The 13635-nt window shown below is 39.2% G+C and overlaps 1 protein-coding gene across 5 annotated transcripts in view; it reads right to left on the reverse strand.

Annotated features, from left to right (window-relative positions):
• RNF180 (ring finger protein 180) overlaps positions 1–9511 on the reverse strand; it is a 49542-nt gene extending 40031 nt beyond the window's left edge. For 2 of the 5 annotated variants that reach the window (XM_083703554.1, XM_083703552.1), the window contains exons 1-2: positions 9389–9511; positions 6235–6370 (exon numbers count right to left, since the gene is read on the reverse strand). In XM_083703554.1, the coding sequence (XP_083559680.1) occupies positions 6235–6342 (108 nt within the window). In that variant the 5' untranslated portion in view covers positions 6343–6370; positions 9389–9511. Of the gene's footprint in view, positions 1–5837; positions 5991–6234; positions 6371–9069; positions 9365–9388 lie in introns of those variants that run through there. The other 3 variants (XM_083703553.1, XM_083703551.1, XM_083703555.1) reach the window with 3 other exon arrangements.
• Positions 9512–13635: the final 4124 nt, after the last annotated feature.

The following is a 13635-nucleotide window of genomic DNA, read 5'->3' on the forward strand; positions in this document are numbered from 1 at the left end:
ATGCCAGTTCTCCTAACTAATTAGTGCCCCATCAATCTATTTCAACCAGGTTGAACAAGTGGTCTATACCTAGCACCTTTGCTTCTCCTTCTCCAACTATGATACAGGGTGCATTTCAGTGTTTGACAATTAAGTCATGAAATACAAGTATGCACTTTTGACGTTTTTATTATAAGTTACCTTCTGAGGGCTTGCCCTAAAAGATAGTAAGTATTTGATAGTTTTAAAACACATAAAGTTGATCCTGCAATAAAGAGGCAGACCAGCAAGATAAGACTGCTGCCTAGAGAAGATTTCTACTGTAATGGCCTAGCTGCAAAGATGATGGAACACAGCTGACGTCTCCAAACTATCCTACAAAATGAGGATTTTCTCAAGCATATAGTGAAAAAGTTTAGGAAATAGTTTCAAATCTTGTGGTTGGATTCTTTCCTGACAGATTATTGTTAAACCTTTATTAATATATCAATTATGAAATTTAATAAATACATTGTTATGATGGTATTTATGCAATCACTATTATAAGACACTAGAATACACTATACATTTAGGACACAATAGCGGATAAAAACAAGTTGTGTAATTGTTTAAATAAATGGTGCCATTTTCTTTCTTGAAAATAGGCATTGTGCAATGTGTAAACAGAAAATAGCAAATAAATTGTTTCAAATAAATACAGCATTTCATGAGAAAATTAAAAGGTTTAGGGTTACAGATACGTGCCCCAATTCCGAAAGCAGTTGAACTGACAAATTATAGACCCAAGCCAGTTTAGTCTCATTGTTACTAATGTAATAAAAACGTGTTTCAGTTTAATCAGTCTTGTTTAACTAGTTTAAAGATAATGGTACTAGTTTCTAAACTATAAAAGGGTTGCAAGAATAAGGAAAAAAATGTTTAAAACTAACACAATTTAAATGAATGGGTTCATGTTTAATTCTGAGAAAACCTACTTGTTCAATAACATTTGTACAATCACTGGGAGGGGGGATCAGTTCACATTGCTGGTACTTTAAATTCCATTTCCCCCCATAATTTGTTGTTGTCGTTATTTTCCAAACAAAAACTTACCTAATTTTAACAATTGTTCTTTGAGTGGGGCAAATTTTTATACTGAAAACAATATTGTGAAGAATACTTGGCTTTAAAACATATGATTATTGGAGCCTTGGCTTTATTTTACTATGGCAGTAACAAAAAGAAAATAGGAAAAAACAAGAAAAGTAATGAAAAATATTTTAATTTATCTTATGGCTATACTGCAGTATGACATTTAAATGCTACTAAAAGCTTTATCAAGTGCACTCTAAATAATCACAATTTAGTGCCAGCAGTTGCACTCCCAAGACTGAATTCACTGCAGCATATGAAAATGAAATTTTAGGATGTAGCTAAGCCCTGTCTCAAACGTAAGTCCTAAAATATTAAGCAGAAGTAAAAAGCTTCAACACTCTGTATTATTTGCTTAATCTCCAGTTTCTTTCTTACCAGTGGTATAAATAAGTGTCTTAAAAAGTCTGGTGAAGGGGACGAAGGGAGCTAATATTGTGTCTTGATGTGATGGGAATCCCTGTTTAGTTATGATGTTTACCACACAAGGCTCAGCCCTAACTTAACCCACTTGAATGTGAAGAAATGATAATAGGAACATAGGTGCCTTATACTAGGTTAGACTATTTGTCCATCTGGCACAGTAATGTTTGCCCTGGTTAGCAGAAGCCCTCCAGGATCTTAATAATGGACAGATTGGGTGCAACCGGGTCCATGCCAATTTGGGTGTAAAGTATGTCCCTTGAATCTGTTTTTCTCTCTCTCTGTGTGTAAGGCACTTACAACAAGTTTTCAAGGTGGTGCGGTTGGATTTTCATCTCTTCTTCTTTACAGGTTTATTTTATTATTTATTTTATTTCTTAAATTTCTATACTGCCCTTCATCAGAGGATCACAGGATGGTTTATAATATAAAAACACAAAATACATACTATAGTAACAAACCAAAACAATACCACCCTGCCACACAAAATCAATTTAGAGTGTTAGTTACTTAGAGCAGCTACAAAGAACAGAAACTGCGATCCAGGTTGAAATTGGGCTGCATATGCCTCCATGTGGTATGGTATATGGAGATATTTTGCACCTCACAGGGGCATTGCATGAAAAAAAGATGTCTTTTTTATGTGTGCATTTATATGTGCATTGCTACATAAATGCAGTCATAAATGAATCTGCAACATGGCTTGTCAGGTGCTTGACCCTGGTTTTCTAGATGTTTGGTAAATTATTCACATTTATAGAAACCTTACCTAAATATATTAAAAGTTACAGTAAGTCATTATATATAACTGTTACTGAGAAACATTACAATGTAACATATTTATATCAAAAGCAGGAAACCTGCAGGCAATTAAAGTATCTTTTTTCTTGTTCCAATGAAGCTCATAGTTTAAAATATTTGACCGGTAATGTGACCAAAACTTTACTGACAGTCAAATGTCCAGTTTCATACATGTCCACAAACCTCAATCTGGCTTGTTAACCAGCCTCTGATAGCATTTGCTATCAACTTTCCTTCTTTCCCACTGAACACCAAATTTTCTATCATTTGCAGACTGTTTCTGGGAGAGTTATCTGATTTGTCCTGCAGTGTGGAGAAGGAAAGAAATCAGTGGACTCTCTCCTGCTGTTTTTTCTCTTGTCCAAACTGCAGGGACAGTGGGAGGAAGCCACATCTTGCAAACGCTTTGGAAAGCACAGAAGACTTGACATAAATGCAGATACTGTTCCATCTGACTCACAGTGACTCTGCCCTGCTGTTTCTTATCTTATCCAGACTTCTGCAAAAGTGAGAAAAGACTCTCCCCTCTCTTTACCCCTCTAGCAAGTGGAATATATATTGACTTATAGGATGCATAAAAAAGGTAAGGGGACCCCTGACCATTAGGTCCAGTCGTGGCATAGTTGGATACATATTTAGAGATGTGTGCATTTTCTTTGAAACCCAAATTGACTGCACTGTGATCTGTTTACTGGAGCTCAGCTTCTTTTCCTCTTCACACCCTCTTAATGTATATAGACTCCTTGTCAGACAAGCAAAGTGCAATGGACAAATAAACATTCTTTTAAAAGTCTACCCACCCCTCTCTCTGCAAAGCAGATCAACGTGTGCATATCAGAAAGTCCTGATGGCAGTCTCACTTTCTAACCCTGCCCTCTGCAGTGCATGCATGCTTTAGTTAGGACAGCAAGTAGACCCTGCAGCAAGGGCAGCATGTGCTTCATGTGTGTGTGTGGGGGGGCAGTTTCCTCTAAACTTACTACTGCAGGCATAGACTACCCAGACTACCTAATATGCAGATAAATTATAGGGTACTATACTTGCTTTGGAGGGATTATGTGTAGGTGTATGTATTTCTGGACACAATGCCTTACTGAGCCTCTTCTCCTCCACTCCTCCACAGCCATATCAAGTAACACTTCCACATTTCTTTTTAATTGGGAAAAAGTCACAGAGAATCAAATTGTGAGATATCAGATATCTATTACCCATCCAGCACGAGATGTTTGAGAATTGCTTAAAAAAATCCTTCTAATGTAACATAAAAGTTGGATGGTACTGAAGACTTTAAAAGCATTGATAGTTAATTATAATATTGTGTAAAAATAATCCCACCTTTATGAATAAACACCTTTAAGACACATTATTATCGTTTGCTGCATCATAGCCTGGTGCTTTTGTGGCCAGTCAGATGATTGGAAGGAGATGGAAGGACTTAAGTGTTATGTACATTCTATATTAAAAAACGTAAGTACTACAAAATAATGCCCGTTCTCTCTCTCTCTCTCTCTCTCTCTCTCTCTCTCTCTCTCTCTCTGTGTGTGTGTGTGTGTGTGTAGAAAAGCCCCTTTAAACTATGCAGGTCAATAAAACCACCTCCCCTACCCATCAGCTGCTTTCAGAAAGCTTCTGAGATTTCACCAGATGCTCCTTCACACTTTCAAGCATATCTTCACTATCATGAGGACCAATCACTTGCTTTTAAAAAATACTAAGCCTAAGAAACTTGAGGTACTGAATTCTATGCCTGATAACATATTGTGGAAAAAATCGTGCAATTCACAAAGCCTTGGTTATAACAAGTGTAGGAAGCAGACCTGTCCTTTTGATTGGAGAAGCTTGATGAATTTGAAGGCTTATTTCTTAGCTGAAACTGGTCAAATGAGAGAAATAGATGGCTTTTGACACTGTAAAAACTGGAATCCTAAAAATATCCCGCTATTCACATAAAAAGCTGTAAAAAGTACAGATAATCCACATGCCATGTATTGCCTGTTCTTGCACTGGGTTTCAAAGTAGGACAGATGCAAAACTTTTGACATCTGTTTGTCCTTATTAACCATGTGATTGCACATAGTGCATTGGGTTGCTTGCCTAGCCCTGTTATGCTGAATCATGTTATAACATCTGAAGAATGTGTAGGAGACGCTACGGTTAAGCTAGAAGCAGATACAAAAACACCGTCCAGATTCTCCTTACAGATTATTTCAAATCATTAAGAGGTGGAAATTTTTAAAGGGTTGCTATATAAGGAAAGGAAAATAATGTGAGTTTCTTTTTCTGCATGTATCATCCAGTTTCATAATCCAGATTAAGAATAAAGCTGTTCCCAATAGTCTATGTTTAAATTAGAAATACAAAACTGAAAAAAATGATGTTATTTTCTTTCCTGGCAAACACAGCATTACATTGCGGATGAAGAATCAGCATGGTGCACCTTTACTTTGCTCTTCTCTCTGAACCAGCATTATAAAAGACATCAGCAGGGGAGCTAGTGGAAACCACTGCTTGATAATTAACTGATGCTGCAAAATGACAGCAACTGCACAAATGCATTTTGTATTTTTTTTTAAGACAAGATTTAAACTTCCCATTTTTTAATGAAAATGATTTTCTTAGCTAGTGAATTATGATGATATATTAACAATTTACGAAGCTGCCTGAAACTGTCTCAGACAAGGCATCCCCCAAACTCAGCCCTCCAGATGTTTTGGGACTACAATTCCCATCATCCCTGACCACTGGTCCTGTTAGTTAGGGATGATGGGAATGGTAGTCCCAAAACATCTAGAGGGCTGAGTTTGGAGATGCCTGGTCTCAGACCATCGGTCCATCGAGCCCAGGCCTGCCCATTCAATCTAGTATCAGCTCTCCAAGGCCTCTTTCCTAGCTCCCCTATCTGAGATTCTTTAATGGGTTGAGAAATGATAGGCTGTAGAGGAAGCGGGCTTGAGCAATGGACCAATGCCACGATTATTTGTAAACTAATCTGACGGATTTCCATAGCACTTCTAAGTAATTGTGAAAGCAACTGAACAGAAAACAACACTGTTAAAGAAAATAGGTGCATTCAAAAGAAACCTGTGTTCTTAATTTACATTGATTTCAATAGGAATTAAGTGTGCTGGGTTACCAATAGCAATAACAATAATAGTTGTTGAAATTATTTTATCACAGTGAAAAGCACCCCATCACCTAAAAGGTCTGTGCCAAACAGATTCTTTTCTGACTGTATGTGCCTACTGATCCTTTGTTCATCTTCCTGTGCAGTCGAAACAGTTATTACAAGTTTAAGCTTATTTATACTTTTCAGAAGTTTAACCTTGCGAGCCCTCATTCTGCTCCCTGCTGCAATGGTGAATCTCTCTAAACTATCCTTATAAATCATACAGATTAGGCAATTTAGCATTGCGGATATCTTTAATTTTTTTGCTTTCCTAAAATTTTAGGGTTAGCAAGTTAATAGCACTGAATTATAACTACAAATCAAAATAAATACTTACTACACTAGTTTGAGCTGCAGAGTTGTAGAAAATTTGTAAAGTTGAACACACTCTCTACAAAGTAACTCATGGCTATGGAGAACACAGATCCAGTACAACAGCACAAAACCGGTATTGGGATTTACTTCCCTGTTTTCTGCACTGGGCATACATGACATCTACAATACAATACAATACAATACAATACAAATATGAAAGAGTACTTCAGAATACTAAAAATATCAATAATGCTCCATTTGATAAACAAATGGTTTAAATTGTCCAATCCACAACCCAGTTCTTCTTAATTCAGTAGTATATAAACTGTGCAATATTGAACATGTTAATTCCAGCACTCCTAAATTATAAATACATATTCTAGTAATGGCCTAGAAGAAACAATATATTTTTTACTTACTTCAAAGACCAAATCTGTAGTTTGGTCGTTTATGAGGCAATCAGAATTAGCTACGTATTTTCGACACTTCCAGCAACGAAGCATGTCACCCTGACCTTGGCTAGTCATCTTAACTCTGGTTCTTTGAACTGTATATCTGTTGTTGTTGTTGTTTAGTCGTTTAGTCGTGTCCGACTCTTCGTGACCCCATGGACCAGAGAACGCCAGGCACCTCTGTCCTCCACTGCCTCCCGCAGTTTGGTCAGATTCTATCTGTTAGAATCTGGTCAGATTCTATCTGTTAGAATCAAATAAAAATAGCATACTTTATTATGTTTCTGTATTCTGTGTTTTTTCACCAGTTCTTTCAGAGAAAGAGAAGCTTACATTTTATTCTGATGTACAAAGTTATGGGTCAATCCACATTAGCTGATGTTTTATCCATATTAATCGCTTCTTGACTCTTCACAATGCACATACTACTCAACTCCACTTGTATTGATGCCACTACTTATGATTTTTTATCCTGTGTTTTTACTGCGTTTTGCTCCCATTCATTTCCTCATGTGCACCTTCTGCACAGTATTGCTACCAAAAGCAGCGGGAGTGGCTTTGTTCCTGTGAAATCAGTTTAGCCCTCTTTTCCCCACTTTCCTCCCCTGCTCCATCTATGAATTTACAATGGATCTGAGGAAAGTAAAGTTTATTCTCTATTTTATTCCCATTAACAGAACAGTCATATTAATGACAGTCATATTCTTGGTTGTTTTTGTTTTGTTTTTTTGCACAGGTCCAAATAATTTGAACAAATAATTCTGCTATCTATGCAGATTCCTTGAACAGATGCAGGGTGCAGCTGAATTTCCACCATGCCCCATAACCACATCCCCCGCATCATCACCATGTTCAAGTTTTCAATACCTGAAGAGGTAACTCAGTGCAAAATCTTTACCTGATTGCAAAGCTAAAAGGAAACTTCAGTTCTTCATTCACATAAGCTGTCCCATAGGACTGCTTACAGGAATGTGTTTCTGACAGGTGAAATATGTTGCTTTAGAACAATTGTGGCTTTGCTCTGCAGCAACATGTTCTCCCTCTGACTGTTGCTTTGAGTCAAGGTTTTTCCTGAAGTATTAAACTATATTAAACCATGACTAGTTAGATTTCTAGTCACCATTGTCAAATTGTCAACTATGATTGACAAAAACAAAACTTTACATAATGAAATAACATTATTTTTCAGTGTTTCAAGGCTAAACACTTGGCACAGTCAGTAAGAGTCAGGCCTCTAGTTAACCTCTGGTAGACTCTGTAAACTCCCATACCCATACCATACCAACCATACCATACTCCTCCAACCGGTGAGGCCCATAATCCACAAGGATTTAATCTAGAAACAAATTATGGAATTCAACTGCCACTAAAAGATGCTTAGCTTTCAAGGACAAAATGAGATGGTATGGTAAATGTGAATGTGCATTTGATATATTTGCTTTTTATTTGGTGTCAATAGCAGCTTGGGAACAGTGTGTGTGAGAGATTTTCATCAGAATCAATTGCACAGTGGGAAAGGACTATCCCTCCTGAGTGTTGTGGTCCTGATCCTGACCTCCACTCTTCTCCAACAATTGTTATTTGTAAAGTAAAAACAAATCATGCTAAATGCATACATGTATTTAATGTGTCCTCTCATTTGCTCCAGAGTTTGTGGTGCATTGCTCCTTTAAAAAAAGTTCATGAAATTCTTTTATTAGTCAAGTTTACTCATATCCTGCTTGAGGAGAGTATGCTTAGCTCTTCTATGTTTGGATACAATGAAAAATGCTAATGCTTACAGAAAACTTGAATATATTGAAGTACGCCTAACTGTGTATTTAAGCAGCAGACATTGTATTTGTTTCCATCATGAAAAATCTTATTGCTCAGATGTAATTTTGCTAGTGCCATGAACATGCCTACTGAAAGGTGGTACATAAATCTAACATAAAACTACATAGCACATACACAGGGCACAATACTATAGACGTCTGCTCAAAGGGAAATCCCACTGTGTTCAGTGTTTCCTTCCCCCAAGAAAGTGGGTATAAGATACAGCCTTAGTGGACCTTTTAGAATTGAGCTGTAGGAATTCTCCACCAACAGTGCTTCAGAAATGGGGAGAGTATCTTACATGTGTGTACTTGGCAGGGATCTCCTGTGTGTGGGTTGTAATATTATTGAGCATTAGTGGTTTATTTATGAATGGTTCAATGACAGAGATAATACTTTAGGTAGTGAATGATTGTAGTGGTTCTATAGAATAGATGATGAGTGAGATTAGGTGAGTGGTTGTATGAATAATGTTTGTTATGATAATTGAAATCTTACATTATACTGCCTGGTAATGCTCTCTTGACTTGATTTATATTGCTATGGTATTTATGTAAATGCATATTCTTTATGTATTTTCTTATTTATTGTACTGCCTTGCAATCTTCATGTTGTAAGCAGTCTATAAATGGAAATTAAGAATAATAAGCATCATAAATCCCTGTGGAATTTAGCAGTTTAAGTAGTGACCCCCCCTCCTTAAAAGAAGCAGCATGCTTTCCTGCCCAACAGCTGGACTTTCAAGAAAAGGCACTTTTCGCTTACAAATGACTGAAACGTAATCCAGAAAACAAGGCTGCGATTCTAAATGTGCTTTCAAGTTAACTCCCTCGAAATCAAAAAGGCGCTTCAGATGAAATACATTTAGAAAAGGGAGCATGGTTCCTCCCTCCACCTTTCGTAGGAAACAGGTGGGGAAAAGCTTCTCTCATCTCTCTCTCTCCACACACATACTGTATTTTTTACTCCTGCTGCTGCCGCCCCTACTGTTTGACAGGGGGTCGTGTGGGGAAGGGCGATGCCACTGCCATTCCTTTCCACGCGGCTTCCCTCGCGGACCGTCCTGGCTGCTGTGCCCCCTTCATACGAGGCGCCCCTTTATTCTACACCCACAGGGAAGAGGCAGCCTTCGTGTGACACCCCCTTCTCCCTCTGCCCTCACGCGGAGGCTGGAAGAGGAGAAGGAGGAGGAGGCGCCTGCCTGCTTGTCTCCTCGACCACAGCGACTAGGCCTCCTCCTCCTCCTCCTCAGCCCGGCCGTGCCTGACAGAAACTCCCGCGCGCGCGCCCGGCCGCCCCCATTTACCTGCCTCTGCCCCTTTTGGCGCCCGGCCGCTGCGGAGGCGCCCTCTGAGGGAGAGCAAGGAGGGCGTCAGAGAGGCCTGGTTGGCTCGGCGGTGCTTTGTCGAGTCTTTGCCGGGAGGGATTATGAGAGAGGCGGGCTGTCGCGGCGCCAAACGGGAAGAGACGGGAGACAAACGGCAGCGGAAAGCGCTCGGTCTCCTCGGGCAAAGCGGGGCGCTGGAAGCGGGAGAAGAAGGGCTCGTCGCCTTCGCCCGCGCCCTCGTTCTCCTTCAGCGCCGCTCCTTCCCGGGATGGTGGCTGTAGTAGTAGAGCAGGCTGGGAGGGGCGGCGAGGTCTAGCTAAAGTACCGTCGCCGCCTGCTGCTGCTGCTGCTGCTTCCCGCGCCTATAGCTATAATATAGCTGCTTCTTTTCTTTCCGAAAGGAAAGCACCAGAGCATGGGGAGTGGAGGATCTGACCCCGAGCCCTACTGCTTGTGGTTGCTTTGGAGCGCGCTCCGTACATGCTCAGAGTACTTCTCAAAAGGAAAGTCTTGCCATATTCTATAGGTTAGGCACTAGGAGTCACTGAGGTGTCCTAGCTGGACTGTGACCAGGGAAATCTTGGTTTAAATCCCCCTCCCAGGCTTGAGGTCTGCTGGGTGATCCTGGGCCAGTCATCGTCTCTTAGTCTCGCCTACCTCACAAGGATGGTTGTGAGGATCAATGGGCAATGCATGCTCTGGGCTCCTTGGCAGAAAAAAGGGGTAGAATCGTAATAAATCAATAATCTGGCGGTTAAGGTCTTGCTGCTCAAACAAGCACCAAAGTTTCCCTGTTGGTATTATACACTTGGAGGGATTGCACTACCCAAATACTCTTGAGGAGAACGTTTTCATGGGACCAGGTTATATGTTTGTTGGCTTCCACTTTTTGTAGCTCAGAGTCCGCAAGTCTTTCCTGAAGACAACACATTTGTTACAGATATTTCTTCATTCTCGCAGGGCAGACTTATAAATTGAAAAGCTTATTCATTGCTCTCTTCTACTATTGTTGTATGGAATGTATTTGGTGAAAGGAGCACACTACAAAAGTAGTGTGTGTGTGTGTGTGAAAAACAGAATCTCTCTCCCTGTTATAAGATAACGGTATATTTTTATCTTGCACTCTAGACCAATGATGTTTCTTAGTTGACTCTGAAAGCAACAATGGTGCTGGCAGGTGCTGAACATAGAATGTAAATAAGCTGCAGGCCCTGTCCTCAGACTTTAAAAAAAGTAATGTACAAGGCAACATGTGCAAAGGAAAGCAAGTTGAAGGAAAGCACTAAGATCTGTTTGTTAATGTCTGCATGAGGGATTTTAACAGGCATTTGCACTGATCTTCCATTACTGGATTTCTTCCTGGGATGGAGCTGGTTGCTGCATCTAACTGGCTCTTCGTCCTTTTGCCAGCCAGAGTGACCTTGCCTTCATTTTTTCACTCTCCATGCAGCTGACTTTTGGGATGGTATTCTTACTTGTAGGACAAAGAATTCAATCTCAGTGTTGCTGCATCTGCTCATTCTCTCATCAATATCTGGGGACATGGTAATATTCACCTTGCTATGGAGCTGTTCTGGGGAGGGAAGGATTGCATAATGATAACCTCCTTTGTGCTTTCAGTAGGGACAGAGGCCAGGATGTCCTTCCCTTGCTTCTGGGTAGCTCATACCATTGTCAATGAAGAAGTCATTAATGAAGGAGCATGCACTCAGTGGTTCTGTGGAAAGGCTCTGAGTTGCAATTGTCATTGTTGTCTATATCTGCTTTAAAGAGACATTTTATGTTTTTGCTGGATTATAACAGCACAGATTACAACAGCACAGAATTGTTCCAAAGCTTTTCACCATCTGGAATAATCTGTGACCTATTTAAAGCACCAAAATATAACATGACAGTGCAGGTGCTGACATTTGCAAGACCATCAGCTTGGTTGTGAAGTTTAAATGTTCCATTGCATATCTTACTGTGTAAGATATGAAAATGTTTTAATTAGCATTGTAACCCACCTGGTGATAAATATTATAAAGAGCACTACATAAATAGCTCAAGTAAATAAAGAGTTTGTGATTGTGAGTGGGCACTATAACATTTGGTAGCTGTAGCCTAGTGGCAGCTGGCAATTGACTTAGGTTATTTTTCCAGACTCTGTGCTGTCTTTGTGTGTAGTCATAGTTGCCAGTGTTGTTGTTTTTTATTTTTATTTATTTTAGAAAATTTCTATGCCAGGTAATTTCTTACAAGTGCAGAACAAGTATTATGTAGTGTCTGTAACAGTGTGAATTCTGAAGTATGAAGTGGTTGTGTGTTCATATATGGGATAAGGCAGTTCTGCAAGTAAATTGGTTCCAAGCTGTTAAAGGCTTTATATACTAATAGTGACATCTTGAATTTGACCTGGTAGCAAAGAGGCACCCAGTGGAGATCTCTGAACAGAGGTCTAAAATGCTATCAGGGTCTCCTTCCTGTTGGCAATTGAGCTGCATCATTCTGTACTAACTGCAGATTCTGGATCAAGTGCAGGGGAATCCCTACTTGCTTCCTAAACAGCTCCTTGCACCTTGTAATGGCATCAGGAATGACATTAAGTAGGGCTAGAGACATCACTGAGGTGGGAGAAACTAGAAACATAGAAACAATATTCTGTTGTTCTATTGCAGAAAGCCATTCTATTTTACCCATTGGGTAATAAAAGTTCAGTTCTTAGCATATTGTTAGACTGCATTCAGATATTGCTGGATGAAGCCAATAATACCTCTTTTTAGATAGTAGTGTATCTTTTTATTGTACAGTATTCCCCAATTAAGCTTCTGTTCTATTGGAGACCCTGTGGCGTTAAATAATTCATTACAATTATTTAGAACTTTTAATGTCATTGCTTCACCACAACAGCTAACCAGCTTTGATTTTTATTTTTGTAATAATGGAAATCTCTGTAGTGCACCCAGTTCTAATAAGTTAACACTTCAAACACTTAACAATTACTTGGCAATGTGTGACTGGTCCAATGACTTTATTTCAGTCCTAATGCGAGCATTCCAAGTTTGGAACGTTCACAGAAATATGATCAACTAAGTGTGAACAGCATTTTTATAAGGTTTAACCACAAATCCCTGGTGAGGTATCTCTAAAATATGATAGTGCTTGTAGCCGTAAACAACACACAAAGATAATATGGTAACTTCCTGAAAGATGAATTTGCACAATTTCCCCCTTTCTTTCAATGCACATAAATCACTAAGTTATTACTTCTGCTTCACAAAAGCTGTTACTTTTGTTTCAGAATGAGGGATCATCAAGGGTCCTTTGTGAGGCTAGAGTTATTATTGTTATTGGAAGGATGCAGCTCTAATTGCTATTTCTTGTTGCAATAAGGCTCATTGCTGACAAATCTCATGGAACGACTTTGGGTTTTTGATGAACATACACTAAAGCTGAGAGAGATTCTTTTGATAGCCAATATATTGGGAAAAATAAATAAAAAGGAAGAAATGTGAGTTAATTTCAGGACACCCCACAAGAGTCCTGAGAGATGTACAGTATTCTACACCCACAGAGGTACAAATCCCAGCTCCTTTAACAAACTACAGGTCCCAGGATTCTTGTGGGTGCAGTTTAAATGTATTATGTCTACTGTACACAATCAAATATTATAGCTACTCTTCAGTTAAGATCAATGTGAAAACTTAAGGAATTGTACATAGCAATCCGAATAAATTGTTCTGATTCATGTTGCATCTGGTGTGTGTATCTGTAATTAGTTATAAAGAGCAAACTAGGGTTCAAGGCTTGATTCTGTGTCACCTTATATCTTGTTAAAGCACATCCCTGTAGGACTTCTGCTTTGGAGAAGAGGCTCTCCAGTCTGCTTCTTTATCTATGGGGGTAACTCTGAATGCTCAGTGATGAGGAAAATGCACCTGGATTATAGCAATCCTCCTGATTATCACTTGCTTCTAAGGTTGGGCACTGTCATTTGGAGCCAGGCCTACAGGATGTGGCATTGAGCTCTTTCTCAAATTAAGACCTAGCTACAAGATGTCAAAACTTTGGAACTCATTTGTGATTGTGCGGCCATTCAGTCTAGAAAATTAACTTCCATAAATGTTGGAATGCATGCCTTTGGGAAAGAAATAATAACAGAAACTAGCTTCCCTATAGAGTTATTTTAGAAAGCCTGCAAGAGGCTCAAATATTAATATTTTAAATTGTAATATTGGAATTCTCTA

This window comes from Podarcis gaigeae, assembly GCF_964106915.1.
Source record: "Podarcis gaigeae genome assembly, chromosome: 11".
NCBI classification, from domain to species: domain Eukaryota; kingdom Metazoa; phylum Chordata; class Lepidosauria; order Squamata; family Lacertidae; genus Podarcis; species Podarcis gaigeae.